Here is a 19,946-nt window from a genome sequence, read left to right as displayed (position 1 = left end):
CTTAATTTCAAAATTAAAAATTGGATGTGGGTGCATAATAAATGTTAGAGAATACGCGAATTCAATAGAAGAAAATGTCAGAAGAAAGCGAATATGCTTCACTAATCATTATTAATCGAGTTTTTAAGAACTATTTACACAGTCAACTCTCTATATACAAGTGATTAAAAATACGTAAAAAAAATTCGCATTTAATATAATTTATCAATTTTGAATTTTATTGAAAATATAGTCGTAAGGACGTTCAAAGTATATCCCCGGGGCTTGAAAGTTATTTTTTCGCCTTCTCATTTTATCATCTTTCAGTAAATTTTCTATGTCAAAAGGTCGGTTGGTTTTAGGCGGATGATTTACTTTAGAATTGGATATCGAACTTTTTATTTCAACAGATTCACGCGGTAGGAGTCGCATATGTTGCTCTTTTTTTTCGATCGAATGTAAAAACTCACCTTCTAAGATGTTACAACCAGGGTGAGCAATGAACTCGTTGTTTCGCGGGTAGTGAAACTGAAAAGGGTAGTAATTAATCGCGTACGGTGGGTAAGTGGGCGAAGATGCAGTTCGACGCATTCTCCTCTGAACTCGACGTCTTCTAAAGTCTCCTCTAGCAAAATCTTCATAATTGACTGTATTTATTGCCCAGTAGTGTCCTTTTCCATTTGGACTTCGTCCTGCTTTTATAAAACAATCGTTTAAGCTTAGGTTATGTCGAATACTATTTCTCCAACCAGATCCTTTTTTCTTGAAATAATCGTAGTGGTCCAACACGTATTTATATATATCACTTAATACTAAACGTTTCTCAGGCGATGCTAAAATAGCATTTGCTATCAAGCTTATATAAGAGTGGCTCGGTTTGTCGCTGAAAAGTTCGCTTTTTCCATGCTCTTCGTCAAAACTGCTTGACAATTTAGTCGCTATTATTGGGGTGTAGGGATCTTCATCTGAATTATAGTCGGTGGAGACACTAGCTCTTGAAACCAACGATTCTGATTCCTCATCGATCATGATAATTTCTGTTTTTAATAAAAATCCACAAGTATTCCGTAATTTTATATTTCTGTATGTAATTACACTATATATCTCTAAGTAGTTATCAAAACACCAACGCGCGTTTGCTGAAGAACTACAAAATGATTTAAATTAACCCTTGACCACTTCTCTGCACTTAATATTTGAACAGGAAATGTCATTTCGTGCATTTAGATTTAAGTATTTATAGTTGATTGACACTCAGCAAATTGCCAGACTTATGCATTTGGAACTATTTTGATGATAATCGATGACATACTAAAAAAAAAGATAATAATGATAACTTATCATTCTTGTAATTGAAATGTCAGCTACAAGATTTGATTGCTGCGTTTCAACGCAATATTGACCTTATTCTTGTTTGTAAAAATTTAATAGCTAATTATTTAAAAAAAAACCCTTTAGAATATTGCGCATCTTTTAGATAAAAATAGACGTGCAGTTTGCGTAGCATGTGAGACTTCGGGCATAAATCTGTTTTCTTACAAAAACCACTTGTGTAAGGTAGAAATGGCAAATCTCTAAATGGTTGTTTATTGAAAACTTCCGCCAAAACAACATGATTATTTTATTGCTATTATAAATTTTGTTTACGGTATTAATCAAAATAGAGATTCTTTTTAAAAATTCTTTTTATAATTTAACAAAAAAAAGAGTAGGATAAATAAAAAAAATTTTTATCGAGTAATACCTGGAAGTAACACTTGTAACGTTTTTTAGTTACCTAATATTAGTGTTATAGATTTGTTTTTGATGGACTTGTTATTAGAAACACACAAGTATAATCTTGATACGATAGAGAAGGCGGCCTACGTCTTTCCGTTTTGTTATTTTATCAAACTGACATATTCGAAAGAATTAGACCGCATATTATCGATCAATACTATTACCATTAAAAAAAGATAAACAAACGGATAATATTTGCGGCCATTGTTTTCTGCTACGCACTTGCGAAACTAATTGTTAGTTTATGTTGAGACGGATGTTTGCAAGCGTGTTTACACATTTTGCGCAACGGAATTTAAAAAACAACAACAAAACTCCAAACTAACTTTTATTTTTGGCACAGCATTTTTTTAGAACACAGAAGGCTATATGATAGCAGTTGATTGTTTAAATTGTATAGATCTCAATTTAACTTTGCGTATAACTATTTCATACGATGATGATATTCAACTATAAGTACATCTCAATTTTATTTATATATTTGTTTTAGAGCATTAGTAAAAAATAAGGTGTTTAACAACCCTAGTGCTTTGGAAAACACACGTTGATCCGTTCAATATGCAAAATCCGATTGGTCAAAATTTGAAGTATGAAATCTGTTAAAATCATCAAGGGTTATAAAGGAGATTTACTTCAAATCTTGTAATTCACTCTGGGAGCACAGTAGCTAAAAGAAGTTAATTTTTAAAATAAACAAAAACGTTTATCACCTCTACTTCTGAAATCGAATAAAAAAATTACTCAAGGGCCGAGTAAAAGGAATTAAGTTGTAGTTTTAAAAGACGCTGCGTCGATAAATTGAAAATTAAAATTCGTTAAAACTATTTTTTTTTTTTGTAATCTTAAAATTTGTAATTCTTAAAAAATTCTAAAAAATATTTGTATTTATCGTAAGGCTATTGCGAACCTACTATATAATAACCTGTTGCAATGCCAAGAGATTAGCAACGTGCCATAGATTCACAGTCATTCAAGCCTTTTTAAATCAAATTACATAATTTTTACATTCAGTAAATCAATGAGTTTACCGATTAGCTATATTACAAAAACAGATTTTTCTTCCGAACAGAGAAAAATTAGGAAATAAGTTATTCGAAGGAATGAATTCGGATTCAAAGGTCATTTAGTTTCTGTTTTATAAAATTTTGGAAAGGAGAATCGTCAAAATGTTGCTTTAATTTGTCGTACGCGATTATTTGTTTGCTTGCGGTTGGATCAGGCGGCTACGCAATACTATTAATTGCAAGATGTTGTTAAATTAGGTATAGAAACGATGGTAACGGCTACTTAGTTAATTAGTTTGAGAAAATGAAATTGCTTCTAACAGTTGTTAGCATAAAGTGAACAATTTAAAAACCACAGCAGATATTGTTGTTTGACTGAAAACTGTCAAACAATTAAAAGATGGATAAAAGATTAAGGAGGATCTTCTGATATCTTTTTGCTTTATTGCATGAAACGTAACGAGAAAATCTAATGCACACACGCAATTTATCTGATCAAAATATGATCACCAAGTGTTATCAAAAAGCTGTTTTTTAAATAAGGAGTAAAATATAGTTCTTAGATTTTCAATGTATTCCTTACTGATCAACAAAAAGCCTACAAAATTCGTAGTCGATTATTTCTATGTCCTTTAAGCTATTTTCTGTCACTCACGAAAAATTGGCTTAATACTGCTTTGGAAAATAAAGGAGATCAACCAGACTCCGGTTTATTTACTTATAGAAGGTAATTTAGCGATAAAGTTTTGCCAAAGAAAGCCATCGTGTCTCCTTTCCAACATTTAAATCCAACAGTAATTCGTTGACACGCTATCAAACCAAATAAACTGGCCGTAACGAAAAATGACTAATTTATAGTAAAAAGTTCGTAGCCAACAGATTAACAAAAGAGTTGGAGACAATCATAAACAATTTTCTTAGCTTCCAAAAAAAATCTATTAAATAAATAATTACGTCACGAGCGAATATCTGTTTTGGTCAGTAGATGAAAGTAATATTATAGCATTATCCAATTTACATTCAAGTATTTTTCAATATCAATTACGATGTTATGTTCACAGATGGTAAAATATAAAAAATCAGGAGATATTAACTATTTATAATCGCATATGCGCTAATATATTATCTTATTATTAAATCTATAATCTTATGACAACCAGTTTCAGATAACAATTTATTAATAACCTTACGACACTTAATAAATTAAAACAAAGATTAGTAAATTTTCAAGTCATACTTTTTTGTTAAGAAAGCAAATGAGCAGGTTTCAACAAATTTGAATGTTGTGGTCTTCTTTTGTATAATATTTGGATGCATGAACTATGGAGTCGTAGTTCTTTTTCATCAACGTAGGCCACACGACGTTATTTCAACGTCGATATATGGTAGATTTTAGGGTTTCGACGTTGTTTCAACGTCATTTCAAAGTCATTTCAACGTCGTGTGCCTGCTGGGTTATTTCATCCCTTAAAAATGTTTGACAAAAAAAAATCCTCATCTAAACAATCAAGAAGTTTTTTCGTTGTCATGGTTTCTTTTTATCAAAATGAAATTTTTCAATAAACATTTGTAGATTTGTAATCATCTCCTTCGTGAAACTTTTACATGCCGAGGCATTAACTAAAATTACGACACGCCTTATATTAAAGATATTACTGTGATCAGCAGGTTTTACGTTTATAAGGCTATTTTAAGCAAACGTTTTCCTGATATTTTTTTACAAGCAAAGTTCTTCACGAGGAGAAATTTTCGAAATAATATTATATATTGACCCTTAATATTTATAGATATCCTGATAAATGAAAAAAGGAAGAAGGAACGTTAGTAATAAAATGTATTTACATGTGTAAGTAATAGATTAACGTCATACTAGGCTTGTTGAAGATGGGATCGGGCAGATCATGGGATCATGGGACCGGGCAGATTTAAGTATTTTTTTTTTTAAATAAAACCTGATTTGAAGAATGCTAACAAACAGAACAATAAATTGTCCGGTGGTTTTTCCCATCCAACCCAAAAACGAAAGAATGAAAAGAAAACCTAATTTCAATACAAATCAGCGTGTAGCATGAACACAAATAATTGCCTTTTTTTTACTTCATTTAAAAGAGATGGAATTCGCTTTTTTGTTTTCATTACTTTTTTCCTTTTCTTAAGTTTTCTATATCTCATTTTTTAATAAAGTTTTATTTGAAAATTTAAGTATCGTTATTGTTTCTTTTATTTCAGCTCTATTACAATCAGTGCAGTATTAGCCTACTAGGAACCCCCTCATCTATTTTTTAGGCCTAAACTATATAAAATATATTGAATAAAATTCGATCAGTCTATCTGCTAAAGCGTACTGCTAGTTCCAGAATGATAAACAGATGAGGTGGTCACTATTTAATGTGACAATTTAAAAACAACTTTTTTTTTCGATGAATGTTTTTAACAAATTTCAATGTACTGAAACTACTTCAAGCAGTAGCTAGAGGCATAAGACACAGTCCACAAGACACAGTCCACAAGACACAGTCCACAAGACACAGTCCACAAGACACAGTCCACAAGAAACAGTCCACAAGACACAGTCCACAAGACACAGAGGGCTAAAGGTTTTTCATCAACAACCAGAATAGGTAAGCTAGACATTACTTTGAACAATGGTTTCAAATATATATTCATATTATAATTAGATATCGAGTAGTTCTTAAATACATCTCGTACTTTTTCTAGTACATCTACTTATAACATTAGGCAGGCTCTTTATTTGTATGGCTCTTTTATTAGAGATTCTTTTTTTTTATCTTAAGATTATAGCGTGGTCATATAAAAATCATCCTGAAGTTTTCAGTAAAGTTTTGTTAAAAAATCTAAACAATTGAACGTTATAACTGATCTGTGTAAAGTATACCTATTTTGGATGTCAATATGATAATAAGGATAAGGCCCTACCGTTTTCTATACTTTGTGCTCAAATGGTCAAAGTGACTCGTTGAATAGAAAGAATGTACCAATTTCTCTAATGAAGAGGGGAACCAATGAATCTCCACGACGATTGTTATTTCTGTTTTGTTAATATAATGGATTTACTGAGAAAAAAAAACACAAGATCATCTATCCGGGAAAAAATAAAACCTTTCAGCAAATCCAGACTATATTCCTGATAATGAAGACAATATTCTTCTGAAATTTAGCCCAGAATAGCTACTTGTCTGTGGCACTGCTGCTTTTCTGTCTTTGGGGCAGTTGTGCTGATAACAATTATCATGCGACATTTTACATTCACTTTTACATATCAAGCTCGGCTTGATCAGAGAGTTAGTAAAAAGAATGTCTAAAACCATTTCAAAAGGCTTTTAGTAACTGCTTTCCATGGTTCTAAAGATCATTGGAAAAGACAAACAACAAAATATGAGGATTTGAGAGATGAATGGAAACTAGATGCACGGACACTCAAACTAGATGCACGGAAAATAAAATATAATTAAGTGGAGAATAATTTCCTTTATTTACCAAAATTCCTATTGTCTTCTACAAGCCCAACCTCGCTGATTCAACTCACCTTTGATTATTCTGAATTAAAGTTGAGTTGAATTAGCAAGGTCTTTTGCTAGCTTAATCTTAATTTCTTTAGTTCATTTACTATGCTAACACGAAGTTAAATCAGATCACTTGTCAGTTCTTCTTTTAACGTTTTCCTTTTAAAATACTCCAGAAATATTTCACTGGGCAACATTCTGGTATGTTTGGCGGAGTTAACTTCAGACCCATAATCGATATTTTTCTCTTTGAAAAATGAAATCACCATTTAAGCCTGATGAAATAAAGGTAGATGGAAAAGCGCTATCAGAAGTTTTGGAGAAAATGCATGTTGGGAGGCTACTGGCAGATGTCCCAATAAATAAATTCTTTCACAGAATTATAAAACTTGGAATACATCCTGGCTTTATATCTTGAGTAGAAGATAACCACCAAGCTTGAGGTCTCTTAACCTATTAAAAGTGCAAGGTGTAGTTTCTCATTTTTAAATAAATATCCGATTGTCGAATTATCTTTAAATACAAAAAAAAAAAATTTTTTAAATGATTGAACATTTGGATATTTTCTCCCAACCTAACTTATGCAGCTGAGTATTGTTGTCTATGATTATGTCATCAGAGATGACATAGGCAACAAATTTGTTTATCAGTTGAATAGCTTCATTATCAGTATCGGTGTTGAAAGACGTAGTTAGCGTTGGCATAAACAGCAAAAGTGTTTTACCATTTTTTTTAAATATCCCAATTCATTCTATTTTTTTTATTTTTTGTTTGTTTTTTGACCGATAATGAGTGGCACCTCTTACTATATAGGGGTGCCCCCTAACTTTATTCTATGATGTTTAAAGCGGTATACATTGTATCAAATAATTTTTAAATACTTAAACCTGACAATGTTAAATAAATATTATTAATTAATTGATTATTAATTATTAATTAAATTAGTTTTCATCAAAATTTGATTACTTCTTACTTTTTACAACTGATTTGGTTCCTCCATTTCTTGTTAAGCATTTCACTCCCTAGTTGTACCCCCACAGTTTGTCCCAGGTACTTGACATACTACCTGGTTAAAAAAAGCCTGTTGAGGGCAACAAATATTAATTGACTTAAACCTCAGCTGCTTTGAGGAAATAGTATTACAGTATCTTTTAATCTTCATTTGTAGGTAATTATGACTTGGGAAGCTCTTTACAAGTCTGTATTTCCTCATTTCAACACTTCTTCAATAAATTTTCCTAAAAGGATATTTAGTTGTTACTGATTACAATACATTTAGGCATTTGATGATAAACAGACTAACATAGATGCCTTATACTTTTTTAACTTGTCAGCTTTTTAGCTATTATATTTGTTCCAAATGCCCTTTTGCCGCGTCTTTCTGTGAAAATAATCAAAAAGTTAGTAAAGCCGATTAGCTTGCATAACATACCTCAAACTTCTTTACAAAACATTTTTTATTCAATAAAATTGTAATTTAAAATGTAAATGTTAAGGAAATGTCTCCTTTATCTGAAAAATTCATAAAAATATGTAATATTCGGTTTTTTCAGTTTTTACGCTTATTACTTCCAAGGGTCTTTCAACCCTCAAATATGGTAAAACTACTTATTTTGACATATTTAACGTAAATTTAACTTTGCGACCACCCAAGTGTACAGTCGGAAATCCTTTTCGTGGCAGTTTTTATGAATAATACAAAATATTGCAATATTGCGCTAATCAAAAGTTTAACAAAATATTGCGCAATATTTTCTGTGGGAAAAAGAAAAGTAAAAATAAGAATTTAAAATTATTTTGTAATCGGAATTTGTTTTTTCAATCTATTTCGATTAAAATAAGTGAAAAATGTAAATAAAAAAAAAAAAAAAAGTATAAATGTATATATGTAAACATGCTTTAATTTAAATAAGTTTAACAGTAAAGTATGAGATTGATAAGTTTTGTAACGATATTTTCAAATCTTTTCTAAAAAGTTCGGTTGACGTAATTTAGATCAGTTTTCGTTCCAATACTGACCATAAATTTCTAATTGGATTCAAATTAGGCAATCGAGCGGACCACAGGAGTAACCAAATATTGTTTTCTTTACACTAAGCGGCTATTATTTTAGCTTTGTAGCTTGAGGCGTTATCTTGCAGGAACGTTTGTTCAAATACGTCCGTTCAGATAGTTCACCAATAAATGTCTTTTAATTGGAATTTTGATCCATTTAACAATCGTATAAAATAAGTGGATCCAAGGATCTTTCTACGCGATTCAATCCAAATCCCTACCAAGTCTTCTGCATATAATGGCAGCGCAAGAAAGCGAATATAAAACTTTTCATTAAAGTATCTTTTGACGATGACTCTTTTCTTTCAATTGATGACAGTGTAGTTTGATTCGTCACAAAATATTAATCTTTTTAGTTCATGAATAACTCATGATCCTTAAGATCTTCTACAAAGATTTTTTTTTTATTCGATCTGTTGGTTTGGCAACGTAGCAACATAACTTTCAGTCGATTAACCTCCAACAAGCTCTCGATGATTTGTGTTTAACTAAGCCCAAAAAACATTTTTCTGCATGTTACCAATCTCTTTAAGTTTCTGAATGGTTCTCGATCATACAAATGGAATACAGACTAGAGATTACAAGCTCTATTATTATTGAACACGCCGAGATGCAGACGTTACGCACAAGTTAATTGGAATCCACGTGAGCTTAACTTACGAGCGGTTTTTTTTAAATAATTAGCAGTTATTGTTTAAAAAAAAACAAAAACTAAAATAAAAAAAAAACAATGCATCATACATAATCTTTTTTTTCCTGCTATTCTGTTCAATATGCTTTTAAATTGATATAAAACGAAAAGATTGAAAAAAAAAAAAAAAAAAAAAAAAAAAAAATCAGGTTTTACCGCCTAATAATTAAATTCATACAAACGTGATGCATTTTAAATCATAAGTGTGCTTAACGTTTACTTTTAGGCATTTAAAAGTACTTGTATATTGTTTTATAAGTTTTTTACTGCTCGAAACGGAATATTGCTTTACACTGCTCAAAGTGGAAAATAGGCTTTTCACAAACAAATTAATATACATTAGAATTTTTAATATACATTAAAATTTTCGTATAGATTGTATATATTCGACGGTTTATCCGATTTAATTAAAGACAATTATTATCTAAGTTAATAAAAAGGAATTATTATTTTATCCTAATTTAAACACTTTCTAAAAAATGTCTGAAATTTAAAAATTTATGTTCAACCTAAATAAATGTTATATAAAAATATTACAAAAATTGTAATAGACAAACATTGTTTTTTGTACTTTACAACAAATTATATTTAATGGACAATAATGATAATTTTTTGGAAATAACCTTTTCATTTTTGCCTTTATTTCAATTGACACTTTAATCAACGTTTTTAAAAACAAAACAAAAAAAAAAAAAAAAGAAATTATAAAAACAAAACCAAAATAAAAATCAAGTAGACTTTAAAAAGTTTAAAATAACCTAATGATTTGGCGTGTTATAAAAATTTTAAGAAGCGTGAAAAAATTGAAAAGATTTTGAAAATATCCTATGAAGGAGTTCAAGGTAAAGTGAAGAGATGTTCTACTCAAGTTACCTTAAGTGACCTACCAAGATCAGGAAGGTCCTTAGTAACATATATGGTAGATTATTTAAACATAAAACTTATTTCAAATAAAAAAAGGGATTTGACTGTTCCTCAAATACGACTTGAATTTAACAACGATCGAAGCAAAGAAGCCTCTTTAATGACTGCGAAATATACTAATTAGATGCTGGTTTAAAAGGATGTTTTGCTGTAAAAAAAAAAAAAAAAAAAAAACCACTGCTAAAGAAAATAAATCAAATAAAGAGATGAAAATGGCCATTGATACATTGGTATTAGATTGCATCTGATTGTTCTAAAGTTCTTTAGACTGATGCAAAATAAAGACAAAACTTAGGAAAGACTTTGACCTGCAACAGGATAACAGCCAAAACATGCTGCAGTCAGTATATAAGAAAGAATGAGTGTGTGGACACGCTATAAATCGTGAAATGGGCGCCTCAATCCCAGGATTTAAATACGTTATGTTGCTAAAGGGAGGTATTAGCCTGTATCATCTGAAATCATTGTTCAACATTCAAAAGTAACAAAATTATTTGTTTTGTTGGTGTAATATAGAAAATAAAATGTAGCGATGATAAAAATTATATTGAGTTTTTTTTTGACATACCCCATTAATATTGTGTAATAAACAAAAAATAATACAAAAACATAAAATATTAAATCCAAATTAAATGGGAATGAATGTCAACCGAATCCTTTGTGTTCTTCTGTAAATTTACTTTGTTATTATATTCAAAATCATTTACAAAAAAAGTAAAATCTCTCGTTGATGATTCTACAACAGATGCCTCATAATTCAACACGACTTTTTATTTGGATAAAAAGGCGCCCATTTTACCATATTTAATTAAATTAGAAAAATCTTTTGTAAATTATATCCAGAATTAACATTGAAATACATCCGAAAAAAACATTGTAAAAAGCATCCGGAACACGATTTTTGAAGTTTACTAAAAGCATGCAGTACAGAAATGAATTTCCAAAGTTAAGTCTCTTCATTTTCTTATCATACATCAATTAGTAGTCTCGATTGTGTTTAGAGATGGTCAATGTTTTAAACTCTGCTAGTTGATTGGTTATTGCATCCAGACGTCTAGATGACACATTGCAGAGAGAGACGTGTTTAGTAAAACTATTAAACTCGAGAGTAAAAGCTGGCATTGAAGCACGTGCGCTATGCATACATATCTAATGTAAAATATCTCTTAATATAAAAACTTCCACTCCATATAAGTCTTAAATTTTTTAATGTGAGCTTTGAATTGAAACAAAAATTAAAATAGATTTTCATTTTTATATTAAGTCAAATCTTTGAAATTAAAATTATAATTTTATTTATTATAAAGACACCTTCAGAAACGTCTAAATTTCAATTAGATTACAATGAAATGTTCGAAGAAATAATTAGAATCTTAAGTTTTTTTGAAAACAGAAATTTATGTAATTGAGTCATGCCAGTCGGTGTAAAAAAATTTGATCCGTTGTATTGAGAGTTACATTTTTCATGGATCAATCTTTTGATCCTTTATGAAACTTTTTTATTGGATCCCATGATATCGTAGTTGATGTATCTAAATATCGGCGTTCCAGTAGAAATTGTTGAGACGAGTTGAGAAAAAAGTCCAATTAATGTCCAAATTTTAACAACGAATTTTATCGTATAGGAAAGAGGTTTTCAGTATAGGAAAGAGTTTTTCAGTATAGGAAAGAGGTTTTCAGTATAGGAAAGAGGTTTTCAGTAGCTTTTTTTTTTTTGTTAATTTTTGGCAATTTAAATAATACTGACCATTTTGATTATTTCTTGAAAAATGGTATTAATTTTGCAGAAAATAATTAAATTTTTTAAACACAAAATTAACTTTGGTCGGTTTAAAAATATATACTCAGTTGTATTCTGAATATGAAAGTTTGGTAGAGGTTCATTCTTTAAAGAGCTTCATTCTTTAAATATAGTGTGTTTTTAATTATGAAGTGAAGAATGATTGAGCCTTTCACTTAAACTGTGATGTACAATGGTCGCACTTTCTATCAATCGTTGAAGATAACATGAGGCAAAATGAAAAAAGTTAAATTTGCAACATCTTAAATTGCTTTCGATTTGAAATGTAGGAACGAATTATTCGGACCATCAGGAAATATATCTTTGATGTAAATATATTTCTACAAAAGGGACATACCGAGCAACCAAAATGCAGGTAAATTTGATTTTAAATTAGTTGTTTTGTGAACGCAAAGGATACCATTGGTCGCATCTTTTTGCATTAATTGTTAATCATTTGTATGAAAAGGTTATTTAAAAAATAAAACCTTATAAGAAATTTTTTTTTTATAAAGAAATAAATTATCAGACACCTTTTTTTACTTTCTTGGTTTGTCGTTATGGAAACAACATAATAGCCAATAAATTATGATATTAAATTATACCAGTTTTTTTTCTTTCACAAAACTTAACGCAAAAAAAACCAACTATGAAGCCAATAATGTCGTTTTTAGCGCTGACAAAATTTCAAAAATTTATTAGTGCTAAAAATAACCAACCTAATGCATTTAGAAAAATAAAAATTAAATATAAATTAAAAAAAAAAAAAAAAGCTGTGCGTCATTTTTATGGGTGTGAATTTATTCAATCAAACAAGAAATCTTGGCACCCAATTTAGCAATGACTTAATGCGAAAATATACTGGTAAAATTTGCTTTAAGTTAAAAGTATAAAATCGCAAATCAAATTGGAATAAATTTAAACGATATACGATATAATTAGAATAATTTAAACTATATAAATACAGTAATAAATACTTTAAATTGAATTTCAGAATGAAACAAGCGTTTCTTCAGTTAAATGAATGACGCCATTTCTCGCAATTATATCGCCTTCTTTAACCAGCACAGAATTAGCCATTCTCAGAGTATTTTCATCTATTCTTCTAGCCGGAATGATTGTTTGTTCTAGTGTACTCATCTGCAAGCGATACACTGTGCCCTTTACAAAATTGTTCAGGTATAAAACCCCTGGTCCATAAATGTGAGATCTTAAAAACTGTTCTCTATCCTTCAAATCACTCGTGAGAAGGTTTATGCCACTTGAGAGCAAAGCCGAAGTCTTTGGTAAGAACAAAGTGTAAGAAAAGCTAGAATTTAGTAAGGATCGAACTGTGGTATTACGAGAAATAAACGAAAACAACTGAAAACGTGGATCATTATCAATAAGATCTATTAAAGTTCTTTTGTAGTAGAACAGAACTTTGTCAATAATGTGAATAACAGAGTTATATGACTTTATGTTCCCAGAGATAATATTCGCGGACTGTATGGACAAGGCCTAAAGAAAATAAATAACAAATACATTGGTTGTTAAACAATTATGAAAACGTTTAAATTGTCAACAAAAAAAAATCTTACATTTTGCATTTTTGTGGTTGATAAGTAGTTGGAATTGAAAGTTATTAAGTTATTATTTTCCAGTTCCTCAACAGTATATATCCCAGGGCAAATGTGATAGTTCGCAAATTCGGTTAGTTTGTTTTGTAGTAGAAGCATTAATTTCTCCTCTCTGGTCATTGATCGGAATGCTGCATTTGTTGGAGCAAAGATAGTGACATTTTTGAATTCGCGGTATAATTGTGTTAAACCATCACCTTGCATCAAATGAACAAATGATGTCAAACCTAGTTTACTTAATGTTTCTACCGGGTTGTCATCTAAAAGAAAGTAAAATTTCAAATCAATTTTTTTTTTTATTACGAGAATTTTATGTATTCAAATTTAAAGATATTTCTCTTCACCAGTCTTAATTGGATCCAAGAGAGAAGCAAGCACGCTTTTTCTCGACTCCAAATAAACCTCTTTTTCGTTTATGACTTTATCCAAATGAAGTTTGTCTTCAGTACTCTTAGAAGAGATCAGAGTAAAGTCCTGTTTGAACGCATCTGATGTTTTTTTATCTTTTTTAGCTCTTTTAACATAGATATCTGAGTGATTTTTTTCGTTTTTTAAAGTGTAGGAGTTAACAAGGTTGCTTTCAGGCTCGAAGCTTTTATCATCTCCTTCGTTTACTCTTTTTATAGCATAATCCTAGAAAAAAAAGTTACTAAAGAGAAAAAGCAACTAAATCACATGCAACTTTTTAAGTCATCATTAACATGAGGATTTTTTTTCGGATGTCATCATCCAGGATGAGTCATGATTTTTCATTAGTTCAATAGGAACAAACAATATAAAATATTTGATAAGTAATAATTTAGCATTAATTTGTTTACCTTGCCATCAAAAATGTTGATTGTGACCTTTCCGATGGCTTCAATTTTCGCTATGAGAAAACAAATCCACTTATATAAATATTATTTCTGATAACAAAAAAATAACTTTTGCATCTACTGATATTGAATATGCGCCAGGTTTTTTAGTTTTATTGGGTAGAGAAGGACTTGATGAGCAACACTTAAAAACTATTCTGAAACGGGAAACACTCGGCATTTGATCAAATCTGGGCCGTTTAATGTTTCCATGCGTGAATACTTGAGCCGTGACATTTGGTGTGGCCTCTCTTTAAAAAGTTCTTCAAACAGACAAAAAAAATTTTTTCAAAAACTTTTAATGTATCTTCAAAATCTCACGAAAAGCATTAAGTTTGGGCAATATATACTGTAATTTAAATTTTTTTTCTTTTTCCTAACAAAATTTTTAGTGTAAATTTTAGCTTTACTCAATAAAAAAAGAATTTGCAGAATAAATATACAAGAAAATAAAAATGGTCATATACGTGTTTACACTTTACAAATAATTGCAACACTCCAAATCAAAAGCACTTTACAAATAATTTGCAACACTTTAAATCAAAATCGACAATTTCCATACACAAGCTACATTTCTTATAAGTGATTCAAGTACTCAAGAACTTACTGATTTGCTTGACTCCAATAACGCTGTGCACGAGTAGCTGAAAGTAATAGATATAAATTTTCATTTTTCCACGCCAAATGAAGCGTACGTTAATTTAAAGCCTTTTCTCGAATGGATCTTTCACGTTTACAGTTCTATTTTATCTTAGTAAATTACTTTACAAGCAAAACTGCGATTCGGCTGCCATTATCTCGTCTTATTACATAATTGTCTTTCCGTAATTGCTTGTTACAACATCCAAAAAAATTAACCCCAACAAGCACAGTATTACCGATGTTTATTATAAGTTCCCATTCAATAACTAAGCGCGGGGAAGTTGATGCGACGCACTCCGTTATAGTGTATTTTTCACAAAAACGCTATCAGACGGCAGTGTGCGTCGTTTTCAAAGTTTCAGTGTAAAAAAATGTGCTAAGCCTATTTTTAAAGAGAAGCTCTTTGTTGTGTACATAATGTTTAAAAAAAAATTTTTTTTGAATGGAATTTAAAAGATCGAAAATGTTTAATTGAAAAAAATGCAATGAAAGAGGGGAACTTTACTTCAGACTTGAAATTTTACGATCATTTTATTCTCGTTGGGATAATCTTAGTGAACGTTATGACCACGCGGCTGTTAATAAAACTTGCAATAACGTTTATATGTACGTTGGGGAAGGAGGGGGGGGGGGCTTTTTTTTTTTTGTCTTTTTCATCGTGTTACTTCTGGGAAAATTTTCTCTTTTTATTCCCTTAAGAAGCTGTTTTAAGTGATTTTAGCTCATTCTTGACAAATTTAAGTTGTAAGTTGTGAATTTTAGATAAAAGGAAGACGATGAACGTTTTAAATCTTAATTTATCAATTAAAAAATTTAATCAACTTTAACATTTGTGATGCACGTTTGATATTTTGGTTGCTGTTAAAAAGCTTATTTTCAAGAATTTTCTGAGTTTTCTGTACTTTATTGTAATGAGAAAAATTGAGCATTAGTTTATTAATTATATAAATTCAAAAAGAACCAGTACAGAAAGTTTGATAGGTGATTAGTGTGCCAAATGTAAGCAATTAGATAAAACCACCACAATAAGAACTTTTCTTAAATTATACTTATTCTCGATCGTCGTTAGTTCATGCTTTAAGATAACATTGCCGTCGGCAAAAAAAGAGGAGTTTGATGAAAGTGGCGTCAGTGAGATTCGAGCACCACGCCGGCGTTTTGCGTTTCGCGTTTTGCGTTTCTTTTAATTAACTTCTACTTAAAAGAAACCCAAAACGCCAACTAAAATAAAAAAATAATAACTTGCACTACTTTTATTTACTTCAATTGTTTATTTACCATATAATCTATAAGCATCGAAATAAATAAAAGTAGAATTTCACTGATTATTTGGTTATTAATTAAAGGGTTTTTTAAAATATATTGCAAATGTTGTTGTCATATATAATCATATATAAGTATGTCATTTGAGTTTTGTGAATATCTTGACAATCATTGTAATTAAAATATGATTATTATCTGCGCTTCACAAGACATCAAGGACATTTGAAAGAAATATTTAATGCCACATGCTAAGATGTTAATATGGGAAGGAATATTACAAGAGTCTGTTCAGGCAAAGAGAATGGTTGTTCCTAAAGCAAATTATTCCTAAATTCATCAAACCAGTCTGCATCTCTTTCAGACTTGGATCCCTTGGACTATTTTAAATAAATTGTTATATAAAATATTTGCAAATTTTGAAACCAGGGGGTTGATGTAAACAAAAAAAGTAAGTACTTAACTCAACGAAAATAAATCGATTCTAAAATTGTCGATCAAAATTGATGCTAAAATTGTCGATCAAAATCGATGCTAAAATTGTCTGAAAAGAATGTTCAGCTAAGAATCTGTACTTTTCTTTCATAATCACGGAGATATTTTGAAGTCTTCTTGATCACAAAATTATTGTTGATTAGTAACGTTTTCACAAAACTTGCAGAGATACGAAGGGCGTAAGTTTTAAATTATTGACGCCAGGGGGCGAAGGCGATGGTTTTTTCTTATGAAAGAGAGTGTAAATAAACACTTAACTATTTCTTTCATAACATCAACCGAAGGCAAGAATTTAGAAAAAACAAATTTATACTCATTCGTGTTTTTTTCTCCTAAAGATCGCATGTAAGGATAACATTGAGCATAAATACGAGTCAATTTCTTTTAATCATAAAAGGTTACACTTGCAAAGAATTTTAGTTACAAATAAATATAATCGCAGTTACAATCAAAAATAAACTTTGAGGTCCTTTTTTTGTTTGAATACATAACATAACATTGAATATATAACATAAATGTCTCAAATAATCTTACAAACTATCAGTTTAGTAAAAGTTTGGTCAACTATTTTGTCCTTGTATTTTCAAAGTTTGCTTTCTGACGAAAGCGTTGAGAAAGTTGTCAGTGAGTGCTCTCCACTTAACCAATGGCTCGATTGAAAGCGCTGCGAAAACCTTTTAAACGTCTTCTTTTGAAGTCGGATGACAGTTTTAGAGAAGGTATTGACCATCAACAGCATGATCCCTTTCGAAGATCGGCAACACGTGTAAATGAATGAAAACACCGAGTTGAATGTTTTCTCACCTTCAGACGACGCCTTCGGAATTTGAATCAAGCCGAGAGCATCGATTACACCAAGTAACAATATCAGTTTTAAAGCAACCATAACAAGATCAACGCGAGACGTTTTTCCATCGCCTAACACCTTTTTGTTTGCTTTTTCAAGCTTCCAAATTTTATGAATTGTGAAACACAAGCATATCACACACGAAACAAAAATAACGGAAATCGGTACAACGTAAGAAAATACTTTAGCGTAGTACCCTGCAATCCAACAGTCATTGTTTCCATATCCAATGAATGTTGCACCAGTGAATTCCAACGCAACAGTCAGCGTCACGATAACGGTTGGAACCAGCGTAGAAACAAGCACGTTGGCCGTGAAACAGCTACGCCTTGAGAATCTCGGTGCTAAAGCTGAAAACTTTACTGCTAGCTCAAGGGCTATGCATAACACCCACTGGTAAGATGCCAACAGACTCCAGTGTAAAACCACCGATATAACTTTGCACAGCGTTGTTTTTCCAGTTACGTACGCAGAAAGCAACATCGTTGAATCGGAAAGCAGCAACAACGAGCAGAGAGTTATCAAGTTGAAGTTAGACATAACTCTTAGTTCCTTAAAAGAGACGTAGGTAGTAACGATGAGGAGATAACACACGACACTAATAGAAGTTAAAACTACGGCAAAAATGTTTTCAACATTGCTTATAAGGTTGTCATTCTCAGAGTTGACAAACGAAGATTTGCACACTCCGACGCCATTCGGCAACGGTACAAACTGATCGGCATGAAACGTGTACTCGGAGTTCGAGTATCTGTATGTCAGCGTTTGGTTATCCACAGTGTAGTCTGTAGTCAATTTCTGCAGTACACAACTCGATTTTAAATGGTATTGTTTGCAAGTGCTCATTTTTCTTTTAACTCCGCTCTTGCTCACTTCAATCCACAAAACGAGGTTCTCGTTTTTAAAGGTTCCGTTTGCAGTTGTGTAATCGCATGAGCTGGAGAAGTTGCCTCCGATGCTAGTAAACTCTTCGGGCTGGGCGCACAATCTGTTTTCTCTGAAACTCCTTCCAACATAGAAACCATATAGTTCGGTATACAGTTGATAATACTCAGAAGTAATAAAAAGTAATCCAGAACCAATACTACCCTTGGAGCTGTCATAAACAGAATTCAAAAATTTTGAATCAACAGTGTAGTTCCATTGGAACAAAAATGATTTTGTTAAGTTACGGTACATAAATGGTCCGTTGAAGCTATTAAGGGAAATATAGTTATCAATGTAGCTGTTTATTGTTTCTACCTCATCTAACTTATTGACATGCGCAAACAAGCCGGCTTTTTCACTAAGCAAGCAGTTTTCAAAGCTTGCATTTTTGATATTTTTTATCGATAGCATTTTTTGTATTTTTAAACATTGTGAACCAACTGCTGTGTATCCATAACAGCAAGTTATCGGCTCACAGCTTTTGGTGAGAAAATTATAGAATGAGTTTTCTTTGCATTTAGTGCTAGGATCATCAAATATACTAATAGTAATTGTTTTTTCCCACATTACTTTTTTGGCTTGAACGTAAGGATAAACTTCATCTGGAAAGACGATCAAGTCGATATCATAACTGCATTTATAACAATCACAATTATTACAAATTGAGAGCGTTCCTTCGTACTTATTACATAAATCACAGTGCTTGCTACTTTTCTGACACGTTTTGTCTTTCACAAGTCCTTGAGTAGAACAACTTAAGATGTTATCTTTAACTTCATTGTCTCTAGTTAACGATGCAGTGCAAGTTTTATACTGGTTAAAAATCTCATTCAATTTGGATACATTTGTTGTTGTTAATACAATTGTTGGAGTTGCGGTATTGTTTATTGTTGTCACGGCAACTATTATTGTGGCTAATTTTGTTCCTTCTCCTACGATTCGTATTATTACCGTGATATTTTCAGTTTCGTTATGGCATTCTAATGACATATTCATGGCAATAGGTACAGCGAAGTTACAGCGTGCACAGGCAGCATTTCTGTATACTATTTTGTCTGATCCCATGACTGGAACGTTTCCTACAAACGACTTGTTTTCGCTGTTTATGCACAGTTCAATGTCAGATTTACTGGTCCCATCCGGACAAGAATGCACCATTAGGATGTTTTCACTCTTGTGTTGTGACTCAATGGGTACAAGCATAACTTGCTCACACTCAAAACGTTTGTATGGCTTTGAAGCATTAACAAACATTTCTAGATAAACGTCTAAAGTCGGTGGATCAGTATTGTTCCACAGTTTATCAATGCAGCAACTTTTTGAAAGAAAGCAGTTGTTATCGCAGTTGCAGCATTTACTGGAAGAATTGTTTTGCTGACAAAGGTACCGGTCGGTGTTAGTGACGTTGGTGACGTTCAAGTACTGTGTCAAGGGAAATAATCTCAACTCTTGAGCGCAGACGGAGTTCAAGATGGCTTGATTAAGAAGAAACAAAAAAAGCATTTCAACTGCAGTATGTTTAGAGGTAATTTAACGTTTTTCTTTTTCTGATAGCATATTTTCATT

The 19,946-nt window shown here is 31.1% G+C and overlaps 3 protein-coding genes across 4 annotated transcripts; all 3 read right to left on the bottom strand.

The window, feature by feature from the left end:
• Nucleotides 1–77: 77 nt before the first annotated feature.
• On the bottom strand, nt 78–7,344 carry LOC149893362 (forkhead box protein B2-like). 2 transcript variants are annotated; one of them, XM_090072179.1, is made up of 2 exons: nt 7,260–7,344; nt 78–1,290 (listed from the first exon to the last, which is right to left on the bottom strand). In XM_090072179.1, the coding sequence occupies exon 2, from the start codon at nt 1,006–1,008 to the stop codon at nt 205–207; it is 804 nt and encodes a 267-aa protein (XP_089928305.1). In that variant the 5' UTR covers nt 1,009–1,290; nt 7,260–7,344; the 3' UTR covers nt 78–204. The 2 variants fall into 2 exon arrangements, 1 of the variants encoding a protein (XP_089928305.1); XR_016447013.1 differs by lacking the exon at nt 7,260–7,344 and adding an exon at nt 1,724–1,863 and having other exon boundaries at nt 1,151–1,290.
• Nucleotides 7,345–12,653: 5,309 nt separating this feature from the next.
• LOC145187615 (periostin-like) lies at nt 12,654–15,087 on the bottom strand. Its single transcript, XM_090072127.1, has 5 exons — nt 14,817–15,087; nt 14,174–14,223; nt 13,700–13,988; nt 13,317–13,615; nt 12,654–13,236 (listed from the first exon to the last, which is right to left on the bottom strand). The coding sequence occupies exons 1-5, from the start codon at nt 14,878–14,880 to the stop codon at nt 12,727–12,729; spliced, it is 1,212 nt and encodes a 403-aa protein (XP_089928253.1). The 5' UTR covers nt 14,881–15,087; the 3' UTR covers nt 12,654–12,726.
• Nucleotides 15,088–16,970: 1,883 nt separating this feature from the next.
• On the bottom strand, nt 16,971–19,946 carry LOC149893361 (uncharacterized). Its single transcript, XM_090071940.1, has one exon. It carries the CDS (start codon nt 19,881–19,883, stop codon nt 17,190–17,192), a length of 2,694 nt encoding a protein of 897 aa, XP_089928066.1. The 5' UTR covers nt 19,884–19,946; the 3' UTR covers nt 16,971–17,189.

The sequence above is a fragment of the Hydra viridissima genome, unplaced genomic scaffold (assembly GCF_058129835.1).
Source record: "Hydra viridissima isolate aposymbiotic clone 2 unplaced genomic scaffold, HvirCarnegie_v1 scaffold_1, whole genome shotgun sequence".
NCBI lineage: Eukaryota > Metazoa > Cnidaria > Hydrozoa > Anthoathecata > Hydridae > Hydra > Hydra viridissima.
The sequence above is the reverse complement of the archived record's forward strand: the minus strand, read 5'-3'. Positions and strand labels throughout refer to the sequence as shown.

Coding starts and splice junctions, on each gene's coding strand:
- LOC149893362 (XM_090072179.1), bottom strand. CDS start 1,008: ATGATCGATGAGGAATCAGAATCGTTGGTTTCAAGAGCTAGTGTCTCC.
- LOC145187615 (XM_090072127.1), bottom strand. CDS start 14,880: ATGAAAATTTATATCTATTACTTTCAGCTACTCGTGCACAGCGTTATT. Junction 13,989..14,173: donor TCAACATTTTTGATGGCAAG/GTAAACAAATTA, acceptor TTTTTTTTCTAG/GATTATGCTATAAAAAGAGT. Junction 13,616..13,699: donor CTTGGATCCAATTAAGACTG/GTGAAGAGAAAT, acceptor ACTTTCTTTTAG/ATGACAACCCGGTAGAAACA.
- LOC149893361 (XM_090071940.1), bottom strand. CDS start 19,883: ATGCTTTTTTTGTTTCTTCTTAATCAAGCCATCTTGAACTCCGTCTGC.